General features: G+C 45.8%; 1 protein-coding gene across 1 annotated transcript in view; it reads left to right on the top strand.

Annotated features, from left to right (window-relative positions):
- Nucleotides 1–1,989: 1,989 nt before the first annotated feature.
- LOC122771132 (B-cell lymphoma/leukemia 11A-like) overlaps nt 1,990–19,240 on the top strand; it is a 34,536-nt gene continuing 17,285 nt past the window's right edge. The window contains exons 1-2 of the mRNA XM_044028499.1: nt 1,990–2,412; nt 5,103–5,495. Of these exons, the coding sequence (XP_043884434.1) occupies nt 2,358–2,412; nt 5,103–5,495 (448 nt within the window). The 5' untranslated portion in view covers nt 1,990–2,357. The remainder of the gene's footprint in view (nt 2,413–5,102; nt 5,496–19,240) is intronic.

Here is a 19,240-nt window from a genome sequence, read left to right as displayed (position 1 = left end):
AACAACATTTAAATACTAAATGAATGTACATATTTAGACATTAGCTTTGAAAACCAAAGCCATTTAACTGTTTGCATGTTTAATTCAAGTTCAGGAAAACCACACTTTACTTTCAATACAACAATGCAAATGATTGCTCGGGCAATTTTGTGATTTTACTGCCATCCAAGGTTAAAAAAAACAGACAAAAGTGACACTCGTTTGGAGTAAATAACACAATAATGGTGTTAATGGGGTGGGTAAAGTTCCACATAAGGGGGAATTTAAGGTGAATTTAAACAGATGCATTGTTCACACATAACGTTACTTCTTAACGTCATGCTTTTGTCACCACATCATCATAACAGTACTGAGTCATTTTAAATGTAAGTAAATCTTTCTTAAGTTGGCTGTACGCGTTTTATCCTTCATTATTCTGATGTCAAAGCAAAAACTTTTACAGCCTAACAATCGATCGTCTATTTAAACGTTAGATTTGGACGACATTATATGAGGATGTGGGTTATGGAAAGAAAGAATAATTAGATTTTCTTGAGAATCTGGATTCTGGATCTGAATACATCCGCTTACCTTGACACAGTTGGGGAGTGAGCGGCCCTGGCCGAGGTTTTCTGCTCTACTTTCTCTAGTTTTGGTGAATTCAACAAACTGAAATAAATAAACTTTATTTATTTATTTCACATTAACATTATATGACATGCTCAAGAACCCTCCAGTAGAAGGTGAACCAGACACCACTCAACAAATAAAACTAATACACAAAGAAACAAATGTGTCTTCAATCATTTTCTCATCAAGTCTAAAGAGCCAGTTGTGCCCCGAAACAACACTGAAAACTCAGAAAACAAGTCCTTTAAATGTTTTGTTAAAGGTGTACACATCTTTTCTTCCCTTTCACTCATTCCCATCATCATGTCAGCCTCTAAATAAGCTGGTGTATCTATATATATGGTGACATGCTAATCATCAGGTAGAGTATCTTACTAGGGCTGGACGCTTTAAAAGATTCAAAACATAGGAATATAATGTGACACTAGGATTGAATGTTTTAGCTCAGATGTGTAAAATGTTGAGCGTGTTTGTTGTCGTTTTCTGTCCATAAAAAAAAAGTTTTAAACCACAATTTACAGCATTGTTTCATTGTTTTCTTCAAATAACACTCAAGTGCAAATTAATGATGAATCATCTGACATTTATCTGTCTATAAAGTCAAGTTAACTTACTGTGCTCGCCACTGTGCGCAGTGTTGACTTTGATGATAAAATACTGGTAGAAAAAAGAATACTACTACTACTAATAATAATAATAATACACATATTGAACAGGTACTGCTCTAGTTATTATAATTATCCACATGCATACAGTATGGACTGATTTGAAAGGTTTTTATTGTGATAACCTTTATGGCCTCATCAGCTGCCATGAGTTATTATTCACTCTCTTTAATTGTCACTCGTATTATTATTTCAATAAAGATCAATACACGTATACATACATCTATTTTCACTACATATATATATATAGTGAAAATAGTGAGGTCATCCCCGAGGTCTGAAACAGAAGAACACACAACAAACATGTTGAGAGATAGATTAAAAAAAACTAGCAAACATTATTTTGTTCTTTTGACATATGGAGATCATTTCACTTAAATCTTACACCCGAGACCACCAACTATAATTAAATCAATTAACATAACAAAACAATAATAAAATCATAAGAAATTCTCAAAAACTACAATAGTTTTTACACATAATAACATTTTTTTTGTACCAGCCTCCTTTGATAACTCTCTCTCTCTCTCTCCTCCTTAGCCCAGCCCCCTTGATCTCTTTCGTCCATTGGTGTCTTTGGTGTGTGCCCCCCCTCAAAGCACCCTCCCCTTCCATAGGTATAGTATAATGAGTGTCCATTGGTCTTTATTATGGCTTGTCCCCCCTCCCACTGGCCAGCTTCGCCCTGCCCATGTTCTCTCTGTGTGTCTCAGTCCGTCCATCTCCTGACGTTCAAGTTCGCGGAGACGTCACGTCCGCACTTGAACTTGCAGCTGAGGGGGGGCTCCGGCTCCGGCTCTGGGCTCTGTGCGACTCTGACTGTGGCTCTGCTGTTCACCCCCCATCACTCTGTCTGTGAGAGAAAGTCATGAAGAGCTCCGCACAGCCCGCTGCGCGCTTCGCCTCAGCCGCTGTATGATCGGCAGTTTCGTCTCCTCTTCTCCCCCCCCTCCCCTTCTCTCTCTTGTTTCCCATTTTGGATGCCAGACGACATCAATGAAGACTATTCTTTTGGAGACGATCTCGTAGGAGCAGGATTTCCCAATGTGAACTCTGAAGCCGGAGAGCCGCCACTAAACCGACATGTCTCGCCGCAAGCAAGGCAAACCCCAGCACTTGAGCAAACGGGAGTTTTCGCGTAAGTGGAGATGACTCGTATTTGTGGCTTCTTCTCCTTCTTCTTCATCTTCTTTTTGTTGTTGTTGTTGTTGTTGTGTCCTTCTCTTCTCGAGCCACATCGGTGTGTTCTTGTTTATCCGTGTGGGGGCAACTTCAGTGCGGAGTGTAAATAGGTGTAGAGGATCCGGCGGCGGCGGCAGCGGCTGCGGCTGCGGCGCACGGAGTTCACTGCCGCCCCTGAGTCACATTACTGACCGCGCGCGCTTTAAAATGTTGCTTTTACGGTGAAAGTTTTCAAACAACGCGACACAGAGCGTCAACGTGTCTTAGTGGAGGTGCTGTTTCACGTAAGCCTTCACGGGTTCTCTCGCCATTAAAGGGCACGCGTGGGCTTTATGGTCAGAGACCTTTGCCTGTGTGGAGACAGCGTGACTCTCACTCACTCACTCACTCACACACTCACTGCTGCTGACATCCGCTGACAAGTTTACAACTGTCGCATTTTAGTCCCAAAAACACTGCTCCACCACCTCAGACTACGTCCGCCGTCACCTCCGCAACAGTGCGTCCGCAGAGGGTTCGGACACACAGGGGACGTGCTGTTTACATGTCCACTTGTCCACAGCGCAGAGACCTCGTGCGCTCAGCAGGAGGAGGATCGTGCCTGCGCCCGCGGATTTCCTACTGTAGCTTTGCTGTTCTAATGAAAAGTGTAATGACTGTCTGTGCGTGTGTGTGTGGTGCGCGTCGTGTTGCGCCGTGGACACATTATGTGTTGCATAAACGCACCGGAATAGAAACTCTCGCAGCGGCACTGTTTTTAGGAGCAGGAGAGGGGAAACAGAGTCGCTTTTACGCGCGCGCGTGTGGTAACATTTCTGGACACTGCATGTGATCGTGTGATGGTTTTATTTTGGTGTCAAAATAGATGAAAGTTCACAGGGGAATTTCTTTCACACCATTAGTCTCATACCACGGGGACCTGCTTTATCACTGCAGCCATGCACGCGCCACTGACTGTGGACATGTCTCCAAACATAGATTATTATTATTTTCTTTTTATTTCAAGTATTAGACACAGGTATGCCCTTTAATAATTCGTATCATGATTGTTTTTCCCCTGCTGGCTCTTCTTTTTTAATTATATTTTATTCATGATTAAAACCAATTATGCGCTCCCAACATGGACTGAATGCCTTCATTTCTGTGGGTAATTGTGAAAAGGTGTGCCAGTGGGGGGCGCAACATGATTGTAGTGCCGTGGTCCACTTCTGAACCTGAACTTGATCCACTTAATCCCGGTGCTGCTTGAACACACGCAGGTTTTGGGCAGAAACAAAACAAGACTAAATACACATTTGTGTACATTTATGTGTGTATAATACACATTTCATTCAGGGAGCAATACAATGTTAATAAAGGAATATACAGATAATCAGCTTTATGCCCGATTTTGTTTATGAAACAATTATTATAAAACGTTTTAAATATCTTAGGTTTTGTAATTTAGTATGTGTCTCAGATTCAGATTTCTTTCATTTTCACATTTCATATTAATATCAATACACATGTGAGCAGTGTCGAGCTGTCCTGGAGCAAAGAGACACAAACAGAGAAGAAATGAATAAGCTTATGTTTGACGTACATAATTATTTTCAATCATTTTTGAAACAAACAAACAAAACAAAAGAAGAAAATACCCTCTGACTCTGTTTGGTGTAAATGGATTCTGATGAGATCATTGATCCACAGGAAACCAAAATGGCAAATGAAGAGGCCTAATGATTTCCCTGATAGTGGAACAGACCTACTCCCGTATCCCGGTGGGAAACATTGGCCTAAACTACTTTAAATTCTGGCACAGTCAGATGTCTGAGGGGGGAAAAAAAAAGGATTGTATTTTAGTTTTCAAAGTTATTCACATCACTCTTCCTTGGCATCAAAATGAGATTTTTTGGTTTGAAGAAAATCTCTCCACCTAACTCAGCCTCACACACCTCGTCTATGTCCGTGGCATAAGCTGGTTAAGATAAGCTCCAGTAAAATATGGGCAAATTCCCTCATCTTTAATGCAGTCCAACGTACATGTAACAGGGCCTATCTTGCATAGTCCCTCACCACCTTCTCATCTGGCCCGACACAGAATTAAAGGTTGAACTGGCGGCAAGAATTCAGCACATCTTATCTCAACATCCCAGTCGGGGCGCCCAGTGTCGTTTACCGCGTGGCTAGATTACCTCTTTTAAAATGCTCTCTCTCTCTCTCTCTCTCTCTCTCTCTGTCAGTACTTCAGGGACCTACTCCACATCCAACCCCTCAATGTCTAACCTTGGTTCACGAGATCCTAGCACTTTTAACGAAATGGGGTCCAATCATCTTGAACTCAAATTAGAATCTATTTTTTGATTCTCAGAGGTGTTAGGTTCATTAAAAAAGCGAGATTGGCAGCACAATAAAGAGGGTCAAGCAACTTAATCATTTGGCTGCTGCTGCTGCTGCTGCTGCTGCTGCTGCCTGCAAGCTGAACGTGTCAGTCCTTATCGAAGTAGTTCTTTCTTTCTTTCTTTCTTTCTTTCTTACACGTACACACACCCCACCTTATTCCCTATTTATTAAATACTGTGATACACTGTAGTAGAAACCCAGTAATAAGCCTTTTTACATTGCATTTGTTTACAAGCTCTCTCTCTGTGCATTGTCTCCCTCCAGCTGAGCCGCTGTCAGGTGTTTTACCCGAAGAAGACTCTCAGGACTCCCCCAGGCGTGGAGTGGTTCCGGACGAGCCTCTAAAAGGGGACCAGGACCTGCTGACCTGCGGCCAGTGCCACTCCCGCTTCCCACTCGCCGACATCTTGCTATTCATTGAACACAAACGGAGGCAGTGCCACGGGAGCCTCTGTGGGGACAAACCCCTGGACAGGCCACCGTCCTCCCCGCTCGCCTCGCCCCTCTCCACCTCCTCGTCGCACTCGCGGACCCAGCATCAGCACTCGCGGAAGGTGTGTAACCCTGTGGAAGTGGCTGTTCAGGTGTCGCCGCGAGATGAGGATTGTTTATCCACTCCCTTGCAAGGAATAATCCCCAAACTGGAGAACATTACAGGTAAACACACCTGCGCTTAAGAGGTCTGTTATGCAAGAGTAAAGAAATGAGCACAAAGGGAAAAAAAAAAACAAACCAAGTTTAGTATTTAAAGTCCAAATGTGTACGGTTCACTATCTCGGGGTCACAGAGGGGTGACAGAGAGTTTATCATAACCAAGGTGCGAAATGTCCGCCGCTGCATTTAGAAGTTGTGAATCTCGCTCAGCTGAGCCATGAACTCACTCTGGAAGACAAGAAAACGATTGTGAGAAAGGGAAACATTTGCAGACACTAAAAAAAGACACACAGAGAGACAGACAAAGACAGGGATTATGAAAGAGAGAAAGAGAGGGAGGGGAGGGAGGGAGGAAGAAATTGGATTTCTTTTGGTTTGTTGCTGCATCACAGATGTGCTCGGATCCTGTGGCCTCCACTCTCTGTCTCATGTGGTGGTGAGAGATGTATCTCTATCCCTCTCTGGCTTATTACACTGTCATATCGCTCTCTTCTTTAAATATGTCCCTTGCTATGATGCTAAAATTAAAAAAAAAAGAAGAGAGCGACAGGAAAGAATGTAATTATGCTGATCTGTCAAGAAGGAAGCATTTATTTGAGGAACCCTAGCGCCACTAATTGTCAGTGTATTTTCCTGATTTGAGTAATTAAGGACTTCTTAAGGCTGCCGTTTGGTTTGTTGGTCGTCCGCTGGGCCTGAATGAGGCTGGAGTGAAAAAAACAAACAAAAAACGAGTTGCTGTGCAAACAAGCCCGCGTCCTTTATGGTTTTACAGAGTGGGATTTCGATTTTCACCAGCCTATTTGAATGTTTATTCATTTCCTTGAACTGCATCCGACATCGCGTGCCAGGCTGCGCCTACTTGTCTGCTCGCTTGTGATGCAGACACTAAATGCACGGAGAGCAGTCCTCAACAATCTGCAGCACTGTGTTGCATTAGCCAGCGCTTCAGCTTCTGCACATGGCATCGTGAAGGGACCACTGTTATCTGTCGCTAGCGTGTTAGCTCTGCGTCGCACAGAATGACCACTGTTCATTAGTCTGCAGTTTGTGAAACATCCACACACACACACACACACACATCCGGCATGCCTCTTGGCCCTGTCAGCTGTTTGAACATGTTTTTCGTTGCTTATTTGTTTCATCGTGCAGTGGAGTTCACATGATATCATAAGGTCACTGCGAGTTTTATTCATAGGTCTCGTGTCTCCGAACATTGCGCAACACTCCGGATTTATTTGGTTTGATAATGGATTGACTTTGCGAGGTTGTGTCCTGTGGCGACACCTGATTGTGGCACAACGTTTGCAATGCCTTCCTGTGTGAAGGGGGCTGAAAAGTAAACAAGTGTGTGAGGTCAGCATTTCAGATAAGGAAGAGGATAAAGCAGCGAGCAAGAGATTGTGTTGTTTTTGTTTTTTTGGACAAACGGGGGACGCAGTACAGCCACACATTAGTCACATATGCATCAAAGTCAGCGACCCCCCACCGTCCACCTCTGTTATCCGTGTCCAAGATTGATTGGTGCAGACTGGCAGTGCCCGCGCACCACCCCGTACTCCATATGCTCGCTGCCATGTTCTCTCACACTGCTCAGTTAGAGGCTTGACACTGTGCTGAGGCATCTCAACACATACTGCCCCCCCCCACACACACACACACACACTCACTGTGTCTCTGCCATAGTGGCCTGCGTCCACTTCATCTCAGAGGAGTGTGTTATATATAAAGATTTAGTGTATGCGGCTGCATTCCACACTACACACAAACGAATGTGACCCCCCTCAACTCCCTGCCCTCCTCCCGAAATGTCAATCGACGCAGATGGATTTCTATATGGACAGTAGCTTAAACAGGCTGGGGTTTGTGTGTTTGGGGGGGATAGGTGCAGGGAAGAAGACGCTGTTGGCCTTAAAGGGAGCTGACTCAGGGATGGTTAAACTGTGGGTGGGGGGCAGTTGTCTGTATTATACCCAGAGCTGGAGACGAAGCTTTTTGCCTCTCAGTGTCTGACTACGGGACAGCTGAGGCCGTCTGGGAGTCTCACGGCTGCAGCTGGGGCCGAGGTCTGGAGTCTGGAGCTGTGGGCCGTTAGGAGAGGGCAGAGCCGTGTGCGCCATCATTTGCATGATAAACAATTTAAGATATGCACAGGGACACCGTCGCTTGTCTCCAGATTATGGATGGCCCAGAAAAAGAGCAGATGACAGATTCTCACACCAACTATGTCATCGCAGTGTAGTGTAAAACTGGATTTGTCTCACAGTGTATAATTACTATTAACGGGCCGTGCTGGTGAAGTGGATGCATAGTTTTAATTTACATTTGCATTCATTATGCCGCGGACTAAATGCGATTGTTATCAGCGCAATAAATGATTGTTTGGTCCTCCAGCGTTGAGTAATGGCAGCGAGGCGCTTTTCATTGTTATGATTTAGGATGCACAACTGCGCCACTCTATAGGCTTCATCACGTCCTACATACCATAATTAGTATTTTTACAAATCGTCCCTCATTTCTATTTGTCATTTCGCGCGCCGCGGTGTCACGTTCGCTTGCTCACGTTCGTCCATTACGGTGACCTGTATTTATCCCTCCCAGCATTAGCACCTCTTCCATTCTCACCAGCGGAGCCGCATGTGATAATGAGGCCATTGTAGCCGCTCAAACCAACCACCGTCGCACACTTCTGCCTCTTTCCAGTGCGCTGCTTCCATTGTAACGTGGACTGTGAATCGATACCGAGTTAATTATGCCGACCTTCCCCACCCGTCTTCTCTATGAGAAGGAAAACATTCTAATAGCGGGAGCGGTATTTCCTGTAACACCTCTCTGTGGCTGTAGTGTGTCTTCTTGCAGCAGCTTGCCTGTCCTGTTTGTCCCTGTGTGTTGTGGAGACAAAGGTATTTAGCAGGCTCCGTATTGGCACTGTGCCACCTTTCTCCAAACCAAACCACCAGCTCCCCACCTCCCTCTCATAAGCACACATATACACACTCAGTATCTGTCATGCAGAACTGGCGGGGGGGGCTGGGCAGCGCATCAGGGAGTGTGTGCGTGTGTGTGTGTGCGTGTGTGTGCGAGGCTCCCTGGTAGTGATGTCTTTTTTCCCTGCGTCCACTCGCAGTGTGGGTCTGTACGTACACGCGGGTCGGTGTGCGAGTTCACATGTGGCGCGTGCCTTTGTTTCGGTGATCACGTTAATTGACAGTGAAAAGGCACAGATGCATGCTGTTGTGATTATTGGATGCCGGCTAATATTTTCAATACAAACTCCATTGTCTGTTCAGAAACCGACTCTAATTTAATCTTACAGCCGCTCATAAAATCAGTCTTATTTTCGGCCGCCGAGGAGAACAGGAACGGGGTTTCCGAGGATGGATTTCTCACAGAGGAGAGTTTTGTATTCCGACGCGAGCTCTAAACACCCACAAATGTTGTCGGCGGAGATTCGTCAGCCTTTGTTGTTGGATTGAGTGTCAGTGGCTTTGGCTGCGTTCAAGTGCTGAAGTCTATAGTGGACGTCGAGTGTGAATGCAGCGCTAAACTAACTTATCGTGCGTTTGTGCACGCGCATGCGTGTGTGTGTGTGTGTGTGGTTTCTGACCACTCAAACCATTTATAGCTTTTTGTGTGTGTTTGAGAGAGAGAGACAGAGAGAGAGAGAGAGACAGAGGCAGAGCGTGTATATCAGGCTGTTTGTTAAAGCTTTACTTCCCTGGGTGTGTAGGCTCAACATGAAAGGGTCTTTGACTTGGCAAGCTTCGCCTGAGGACACCCCTCTGTGGACCATGCCAGGCCAGTCTTGGCACTGAGCGCTGGGCTTGAGGGACAGGCTGGGCCTAAGTGTGTGTGTGTGTGTGTGTGTGTGTTAAGAGCAAGGTAGAAGGGGCCATATCTGTGTGCTAAAGTGATGTTTAGTGGGTTTATAGGAAGCAGGACTTAAGATGAGGTGGCGACTGTGTGTGTGACTGACAGCGGGAGTGTATGTGTACTTAAGGGTAGGTATGCAGCAGACTGTTAGTTTGTGTGTGTGTGTCCTCGGGGCTCCGAGCGCGGGCTTCCTGTGTCTCTGTTTGTCTTCTAACAACCTCGGTACGACAGCCTCGGGCCATTCAGGTGGAGGCTAGTTCAAGTATGCACGCACACACACACACACACACATGCACAAGAAAAGGCTTAAACAAATGCATGCACCCGCCCACAAATGTACACACACCTGTTATGAACACAACAATGTACACCCCTCCCCCCCCCAAACTAGATACATGCACCCGTACACGTGGACAAACACACACACACACACACAGAGCGTAAACCCCCTCCTGTGAAACTGTTTTGTCTGTAATAAATGTGTTTTGGCAGAGGCCCCGTGATGTGTTGTGAGCTGATGAGATCTGTCAGAAACATATGATCCTTATTTTAGCCCCCTCCCCTCCGTTTTTCCCCATTGCGCGCTCTCTCTCTCTCCCTCTCTCCCTCCCTCTCTCACTCACGCTCTCCAGTAGTTTGTCTCGAGGGAGTGGAAACTCTAAGTTTTGGCTACATTAGCGTGTCTGCACCTCTCAAAGGCTTCCAACATCCACTCTAGACCTCATTCTCACTCTTGCAAATTTGGCTGCAGTGCAGAAGACACACACACAGACACACACATGCACACACAGCCTTTTTCTATCCCCTCTGCCCACTGTCAAGCAAAGCTATACGACAGAAACAGCCTTGTTTGTCCATGGCTGCGTCACGCGGGATGAAAAAGTATCCTCAGAAATAAGCGTGTCCTGCCGCTGTCCTGTCAATAGCATGGCAGGCAGTCACATCACAGGGTCAGGGGTCACCTGACAGCGTCAGGGCCTGTCACGCCAGACGCCGGCTTCACCACCTGCAGGTTAATGACTTTATTTTTAGACAGAAAAGAAACTGAAAAAGAAAAAGTGCCTTTGATACAGCTGCAGCTCAGGAAGAAAAAAAAAATGGACAGAAGTGAGGACGGCAGGTTGTAAAGAGGAACAGAGACTTAACAAGATGGTTTTGATTTTCTCCTTTTAGTCCTGATTCAGGTCACTGATTAAAACTTTTTTTTTTTTTATCATTTAGCTCTTGTGCGTGTCTTTATTGGAATATATCACAACCCTGTGGCGCTCCTCAGCATGTCACTTCAACCTCTTGCATTTCTATTATGACTGTAGTGTTTGTAGATGTGGTGTTGCTTTGTCTTTCTCACACCCATGGTGATAATGCTGAGGCCATGGGACAGCCACAGGGACAAGGGCCCCCATGTTAGTGTGAACCCACTGACTCTGGTCACTATCTGTCTCACTAGAGTTTCTTTCCCCCCACTATCTGTCCCGCTGCAGCTCACAGTGCTGGGCTTGGCCTGTCTGTGTGTTCATGTCAGTGGGTGTGTGCAAGTCCATTTGTACCTTTTGTATGTGGGTGGGTGGTCGTCAACAGCTGTGTCTCGCCAGCCTTATCTCCACCAGAGAGATATGGCACAGAATGGGCCCCTGTGTCTGACGTTGCACTTGTGAAGACCCACAGTCCTCTGTGTGTGTGTGTGTGTGTGCACTTGTGTGTCTGCTGCAGCACTTTTTCATAAATGTATACTAATAGGTTGCTGTATTCCTGGGGGGGTGTGGGGGCTTGTATCCAAAAGCTTATTGCCTCCTAATAGCTCAAGTTAACTCTGCATTTGATCTTAGATTCAAATCCCATGTCTTTTAAACGATGCTCAGAAGATAGGGCCTTCATTCATTTTTTAAGAGAGTGTTAATTTGGTTATTAGAAGCACTCTAGGCTGTGTGGTGTTTTTTTTTTTTGCCGTTCTGCAGTTTGCTTTGGACAAAATGCATGCAGGCACAAATTCACGCCGATGAGCCAAACACTACACACATGCAGCTCCACTCCATCACCCACACCAATCTGACCCCCAACCCTCGGCATACATAGACATATACCCACATACACACACACACACACACACACACACACGCGTTCATAAATGCACACTCCTGTCCCTGGCACCCTTTACTTTTGCAGGCTGAATCTCACAGATAACATGCTGGCGCCCTCATTTAAATTTGAAGCGCTTCTTTAATCTTCAAAGGCCTGATTGCTTTATGAATATGCATGGACTGAGCTGACTCTCAGTTCATTACCTTGTTGTAAATTCTAATGACCATTAGGGCCCTGCGCGGTAATTGCCAATTGTTTTGCATTTTTGATTAGCCCATTACCGGAGCGCATTCTGAACATGTCTGCCCTGCCTGCCTGCCAGGCCACGGCGAGAGGCAAAAGCAAAGGAGGCAGTGAGCGAGGGAGCGAGGGAGCGAGGGATAGAGAGGTGTGCTAGTGTGCGAGTATGGAAGCACGCTTCAGGTAGCATACATTTCAAGACCGTGCTTAAACTGTTTTTTGCCTTGGAAGGAAAAAAAAAAAGAGGCAAGAATTGTGTTTGAATGTTCTCTAATCAACCGCTGTCCAAGTTGTTTCTGCGGGAGCTTGAGTGCAATTGCTTGTACCTGGCTGCGTTCACGTCAGACCGAGTGTTTGTTAGCGTCGCTGTGTGCGCGGGCGTCCACCTCGCTGTGTGCACATGTCCCAAGTTTGCATAAAGCTATTCAAGGAGGAAGGAAGGGGGGGGCGGGTTGTCTGCTCGTGCGTCCCAATCTACGCCGTGAGGACTTATGAAAGATTAATGGCTCCTAGCAGAGTGGCATCACCCTGCTACAACTTGATAACATCTAATGGATAATTTAGCACTCTAAAACCGGCAGACTGGTCCCACTCTATGGCAGGCAGGAGAGGACGGCAGCTGCTGGGCTTTTGGGGCCATCGCTGTGGCTCTTTGTCAGAGAGAGGCTTGAAAGCAGGAGGAAGAGAGGGAGTGAAAAAGGCAGGAAGAGAGATGGAAAATGTATGTGTGTGTTTGTGTGTCCATGACACGAGTCCTGGTCCTTCTCCCAGGAGTGAGATGGTGGTGTTGAGAGTTGAATAGCCAGACCTTGTAATAAATGCTCTCTCTCTCTCTCTCCCTCTCTCTCTCTCTCTCTCTCTCTCTCTGGCCCTTTAAGGACATGCACCATAACATGTAACTACTCTTGAAATAGTCCTTGCCAGCGGATGTGAGAACAGGAGCTGGAGTCGCTTCATCAGGAATGACACGCAATTTACCTGCTCAGCACTTAGCGTGATTTCAGGAAATCATTTCAGCGCAGGTCCAGTGGAATACAAAACAATAAGCCCGAACACAAAATGACACTAAACGGACAATAGCTGTTACATTAGTTGTGTTTGCTTTATGTAGAGGAGGCACACATCTAAACAGATGGCACACCTTAACGTAAACTTTGACATTTAGACACAGAGTTTGATTAATTGGAAATTGCACGAGATCAAGAGTAGAAATAATTGACCCCCGCTGATGTAAACAGACTGGAATTGATATTAGAAACACTTTACACTTGAGCAGCTCCACTAGTCACAGCCTTCAACACGATCATAACATTAAATCAAAATCTCTTTTGAATGAGTTTCAGATGAGTGTATGTTTTAAAGTGAATCCTTTAATTGCCTGTCTGGCAGTTCACAATGCTCTTGCTCTGTGGTGTCCTGACTTTGCTACTTGCTGACATATAGTATTTCCCAATAACAAACCTGTGCTTGAATGGGAAATATCATTGAAACCATTAATGCAGCAGGATGTTTGTATGAATGGGCCTTTTGTCTGTTTGTTCTCTTTCTCTACCTCTCTCATGTACCTTTCATATCTCTGTAATGTTTACACACCGCTCTTAGTTCTACTGTCAGTCTCTTATTCCCAGACTATTAAGCTGTTGACAGTTTGGTTAATCGTCCCGCAGTTTGACTGCAGGGGAGTCAGAGAGGGGTCAGTGGAGTCCGTCTCCGAAGTGTGGAGAGAGAGTGGCCTGCATGTGCGTGCCACTCCTCGCTCTGTGGCCTGTCTTCATGTCGGGATTTTGTCTCGTTTTAACAGGAGAAGGGAGTGGGGTTACATTGGCAGATGAGGAGGGGTCGGTCTTGAAGGGGCCAGGAGGGGCCACAAACACAATGGGGAAATTGTCCAGCCTGGGGATCAGCGAGAACAAGTTTTCAGCCTCTATGTCCAGCCTGTGTGTGTTCACACTCACACACACATACAGATTGAGAGATGCAGCAGCAGCAGCAGCAGCAGCAGCAGCAATGCCGGCCATGGCCAGAGGAGTCTCAGCAGACAGCATGATAGATGGCTTTGTTAAAGGGTCCCAGGGTGTCCCCTGAACTTGAAGCACTCTGTTTATCTTGAATAGGAGTGAGTGTTTGGGGCGCAGTGAGGAGGAGGAGAGGAAGAAGAAAGGGAATGATATAGCTTTCAGGGGAAGGGAAAGAAAGGGGGTGGAGGAGAAGGGGAGAGGGAGAGTGAGGGCCTGTATCTGGGCAGGCCTGGCTGGGGGTTGGGGAGGTTAAGGGCGGGTCGTGAGCAGGCACGGCTGCTGGAGACACAGAGCAGAGGGAAAGAGGGGGATGGGGCGGCTCTCCTCGTAGCTGTCCATTAACAGATGAACTTGGCAATGGTCCAGGCCTCAAAGGTCTTGGGAGACAGGCACACAACACACACACACATGCATGGACACATGTACACACACACACACACATACATACACATGCGGGCATGGATGCATACTTCCCTGGTACCTGCTGCCTGTGGATGGAATGCCACCATGGTTCGTTTTTGTCCGGAGGTGTAAGAGGACACGTCTCTCGTTCACCTATGTCTGAACCAGTTCAGACCGGTTAGCCTGTCGGGCCAAAGGAGGCAAACGGACAGGGCCTTGTTGCCTGGCCCTCCTATTCCCTCGCTCTTTGTGTCTCTCTCTCTCTCTCCTTCACCTCCTCTGTTTTCCAGGCTTTAGAGGAGGAAACAGAGAGAACCTCTAACCTGAGGGCACAGGACAATGCAGTGGAGAGAGAGAAAAAAAGAAGCGAGGGAGCGTGGGAACAACAGCGAGAGACGAATGGATCCGGTCGTAAACAGGGTGGGAAGAGGAGGGAAAAGTGTTTGCTTGTTGTTGGTGCTCTCCTCTTGATGGGGCAACATGAGCTTAACACTGCTGCTGCTATTGTGTACTGAAAACATTACAGCAAACATGAGAGTGGTGAAAACTGGGAGAGAGAATTTGATATGGAACATGTACATAATGGGCTGTTGTGCCGCGGTGGCAGAAAACCTCCGATCTACGTTAACTTTACATGCGCGGAGATATCCCGCGGATCCATCCGTCGCATACGTACACATGTGGCGGTAATGGAAATCATGTCCGTGAATGTGTTTGTGTTTGTAAAAGCCATGAAATATGGACGCGGCTCCCTCTCCTAATTACGACTCAGATGCGTCCCTTGAGTTGTAGAGCAGGCTGTTTGCCGTTCCACTTCAAATGCTTTCAGCTCGCACACAAGCCCTGCCTCAAGATGGCAGATCAGAAAGCTCTGTCACATCACGGACATTAAAGGAATTCTAGAGCTTATCACTGTGGGAGTGAAGAATTTATTAATTTGTGTCCGTCTCCTTTTGCGAACGTGAAGGGGGAACTGCTGAGGCGGGATAAGTGATTTGTTAAAAAGTGAGAAATGTGAAGGCGTGATGTGCGTGAGCAGGGCACGAGGAGTGTTAGGTGTCACCTTCCCAGCTTGCCTTGCAGGTGTCTGTCTCTCCCTCTCTGCTCCTATTCAGTATGTCTGCCTACGTCTCGGCTTTTCTTCCTCTCTTCACTCAAGGCCTTGACGTGTTTTTGATGGTGAGAAATGCAACACCGGCCAAATGTGCAGCGGCGGAGTCTTGTGTCAGGTTACATTCTGCAGTTTAATTCTTTATGAATGTGAGTATGCGATGATTGCTATAAGCATCCTCTCATTTACACGCTGGAACCTGGCCCTGGACACATTGTCCAGAGCTGGCACTGGACGCTTGGTCAGACCTGATTTGTGAGGGCCGTTGTGTAACATTCTCCACAGAGTGAGTTCACGTATGTAAGGTAAAGCACATGCAAGCTGCAGGGCAAGCACAGTTAATGTATGTGTGTGTGTGTGTGTGTCTCCATGTAAACGCATGCAATCCCATTTGCATGTATTTCACACGTGCTCACATTAATTTGTTATTTATAAAAGGAGGTTCGTCTTTTCATCTGCACTTTTTTTCTTCTCTTGCTCTATTTGTGAGAAACATGTTTTCTTTTACACAACTCTTGCATGGCGACTTTCGTGCTGAAGCCAACAAAAATATCTCGCTTCTGTGCGTGTGTGTGTGTGTGTGATGATGGCTGTTTTTATAATGCCCCCCGGAAATTTGCATATGTATATGCGCAGATTGTATGAGAAGCGCTCTCACACTTAGAGCAGTTGGGTGGGGAGAGGGTGATGGGGGCCATTGCAAGGGTTGTGTATAGTTTATGTGTGTGTGTGTGTTTGCATGATGAAGGGGGTCGTGTTGGCGTTTTCACCCCCCCACCCCTTTCCCAGACAAAGCCGGCCACTGCTCCCAGATGGTAGTCTGCTCTCTTCGGCCATGTGTCTGGTGTGTGTGTGTTTATGGACACACATACATAGTCAGAGAGAGTGAGGGAGAAATTAGCAAGTGAGAGTGTGTGTGTGTGTGTGTGTGTGTGCGTGCAGTACAGGCAGAAGATGCACAAAGTGTGTTTTTGTGTGTGTGTCTAAGTTCATATATCTAAAGAATGTGAGACTTATAGTACACAGAGACATCGTCTTGATTCGGTTTGCGTGGTGTAATTAGAACCTTAGTAGCTTGTTCTAGAGGAATAGATAAAGAAGGTAGAAATATGATTTCTTTAAACGGAATAATGGCAATTCTTTGTTCAACCACTGTACACACAATACAACTGGGGGTCAGCATTAAAGTCCACGCATCTGGATTATGTTTAAATCTTGACAATGAGACAGGGATTGACGTGCTGTCGCTGAACATGGCACGCAGTCTTGCAAAATGATTTGTCTCACGGCCATGTCCATGCATGTGGAAATGACTTGAAATAAGTGTCTTTCACATGTCAGGTGACAAGTCTTCAGGTAGGGGAAGTAACTCTAAGAGAGTGATGAGGCTCTGATATTCAATATGAATCCTTGAATCCCCTTGGAGTTGTATGATAAAACAGGCCTACAGCTCTGCTAAGAAAGGGCTATCTATTTCTTGGACCGACTCCAGCTTCTTTGACCTTGATGTTTGTTTTCCTTGTATCGCCAGACATAAACATGGCTGTCGCATCCAGACACACAGACAGGAGAGGAAGTGATGTCTTTTTCTTACAAATGCTTTTGCATTTTAAAACCAAAAGTTTGAGTTCCAATCATATCAACTCAAATGGTGTGCATAGCGTTCCCCCTCAAACCTCCCTCCCCCCCCGGCCCTTGTCTTCTCTCATAACCTGTCAGACTGGTTCGCTCTCTGTCTCTCCTTTAAAACCAAACGCTTCTCCATTTTCTTGACCAGGTAGTATTTAGTTATCAGACAAGAAAGCAGCACTTCCTTATGACAACCCTTTACCCCGTAGTTCAAAGTGCCAAGTTTATTGAGGCAAGCCCTGCTCTGCCAGCGAGCGGTTAGCTGGCAGGGAGTGCTTTCCATGCTGGACATGCCCTGTTCTCCCCAGGCTCTGGTATTGCTGTGGTCTGCCAAGTTGCAGGGCCAGATTGCCTGTAATAGGCCTGCCATTTCCCTCTCATCATCTGTCAGCACTCTGGATCCAACTGCATGGTCCAAAGAGGGCTACCACTCTCCAATTAAAAAGGTTAATTTGCCCTCGCCCATCTCTTCTGCATTCCCTCCTCTACAGCTTGACACGTCTTCATTAGCAGTCATTTGTGCTTCTGTGTTGCTTTTCTTTTATTGTTTGGTCTTTTTTTATTCTTCAATTAATCTTGCTTGTGGAAAAGGGCTGATTGTCCATTGGGATTTTTTTCCTGAGTCATATTTGATCTATTCCTGGTGGTTTCTGAGTGCTCTTTTTTTTTTTTTTTAAAGCTGAGTCATTCATCTTCAGATCCACACTACACTCATTAATGTCACCGAAATTAAACTGACCGGTGTTAGTGGAGAGTGCAGAAGATTAAGGTGTACTTTTTGGGGAATTATACTCATTTGCTTTATTGTTCAGAATTACACGAGATGATAGGTAATATTTTAACGTCTGAAAATGAAGCCAGCAGCAGTTTGCAGTGTGCTCAGTGTAAAGATTTAAAACAGCAAACCACAAGTCCGGTCCTCGTGAAGTTGCCAGACAATCCAGCAGAGACTCCAATAAAAAAGAAACACACACACTGTTGCTTTTACACATTTTTTTTTTCACTGTGGCTCAAAGAAACGTTATTCATTATTGAGCTTTAAAGAGTGCAAGTGTGCGGATTGGTCCAAAGGGGCCTTTTGCATTACACCTCCTCCCCTTCCTCTGTGTGCATCTGAACAAGATGTATATGGACATACAGTTTGTGGACGTGTCACTGTGACAACCCAAAGTCCAGGAAGGAAGCTGGCCTTAACTGATGCCTGAGCTGCTGCTGATTTCTGTCAGTTACCACTGTTGTCATAACACCATCTCTGTCTAATACTACCTGCAAACTGCTGTGCCCCTCTTTTTTAACGTTTCTGGGGAATTTATTTGGAGTCTTAAGCAATACATTACAAGGAAGCATTTGTTTTTAATGTGAAACGTGAGCATTTGACTCACTTTGCTTAAGCGTGTAATATTATTAGATCCAACAGACCAGTTTTTGGCAAAAGTAATTTGGCAAACATTTTTACCAAATTTCTCATTCTCACGAGAAGGAACAAATGAATGTAAATGAGTGTTGAGTTCAGTATATTTATAAGTATAAGTAAAAAATGGATATTGTATGATTACATATTGCATGTGTCACATGTCTGCAGCGTGTTGCGAGTAATTCAAATTAGCTCAAAATATAGGCTCGGCCTTATAATTATTTTACCTTAATAAATCCACTGTAACAGCTGCGTTGTCATCTGCTGTTAAGTGTTGTGGCATACTAAATGAAAATGGGGGTCACTCTTGGTAGTTTTAGCGATTAACATAAGCTAATGACTTGGAAGGATGAACAGGAGGTGGAGATAAAGGGGGGAGAAAAAATAGGGAAGAAGGGGGATGTTGTCTGGCTCTCCCTCACTGGCCATTAAAGACCTGCCCCTGGACTGCGAGAGTGGGCCAGTTTCCCATGCACCAGCCACACAGGCAAGTCCTCTTTGGTTACACAAAATGTCTGCCCTGTATGGCCACGGAGAGAGATATTATTAGTGTTATTTTGCCTCAGTTATCTGAGAGCATAGTGCTTTTAGGCCCCCTTGTTTGAGTGGCTGACAGACACTTGAGTTTCTGCAGCAGATTAAATGAAATTTTAGCAGCTTTTTCTTGGGGCCAGGCCATAAAACCACACAAAGGAAGCAGCTGCCACTAATGTAATCTAGAATGGGTGCTGCACTGTAAAGCTGTCCACCACGCTTTTGTTTTTCCCCATCTTCTCCTCTCTGCAGCTTTTTAGGCCATTCCCGACACCCTTCAACTTCAGCCCGTCCTTGTTCTCTCTCCGTCTTTAATTCCTCTCGTCATCAGCTACCGCTCTGTGAACTGTAAAGGTGAGGAAACTCGGCGAGAGCAATAAAGGCCGCGCATATCTTTTTCCGCTCTTAATATATGTACAGTATACTCCGGTGTCAAAGGTCCACGAGA

This window comes from Solea senegalensis, linkage group LG6, assembly GCF_019176455.1.
Source record: "Solea senegalensis isolate Sse05_10M linkage group LG6, IFAPA_SoseM_1, whole genome shotgun sequence".
Classification (NCBI taxonomy): domain Eukaryota; kingdom Metazoa; phylum Chordata; class Actinopteri; order Pleuronectiformes; family Soleidae; genus Solea; species Solea senegalensis.
The sequence above is the reverse complement of the archived record's forward strand: the minus strand, read 5'-3'. Positions and strand labels throughout refer to the sequence as shown.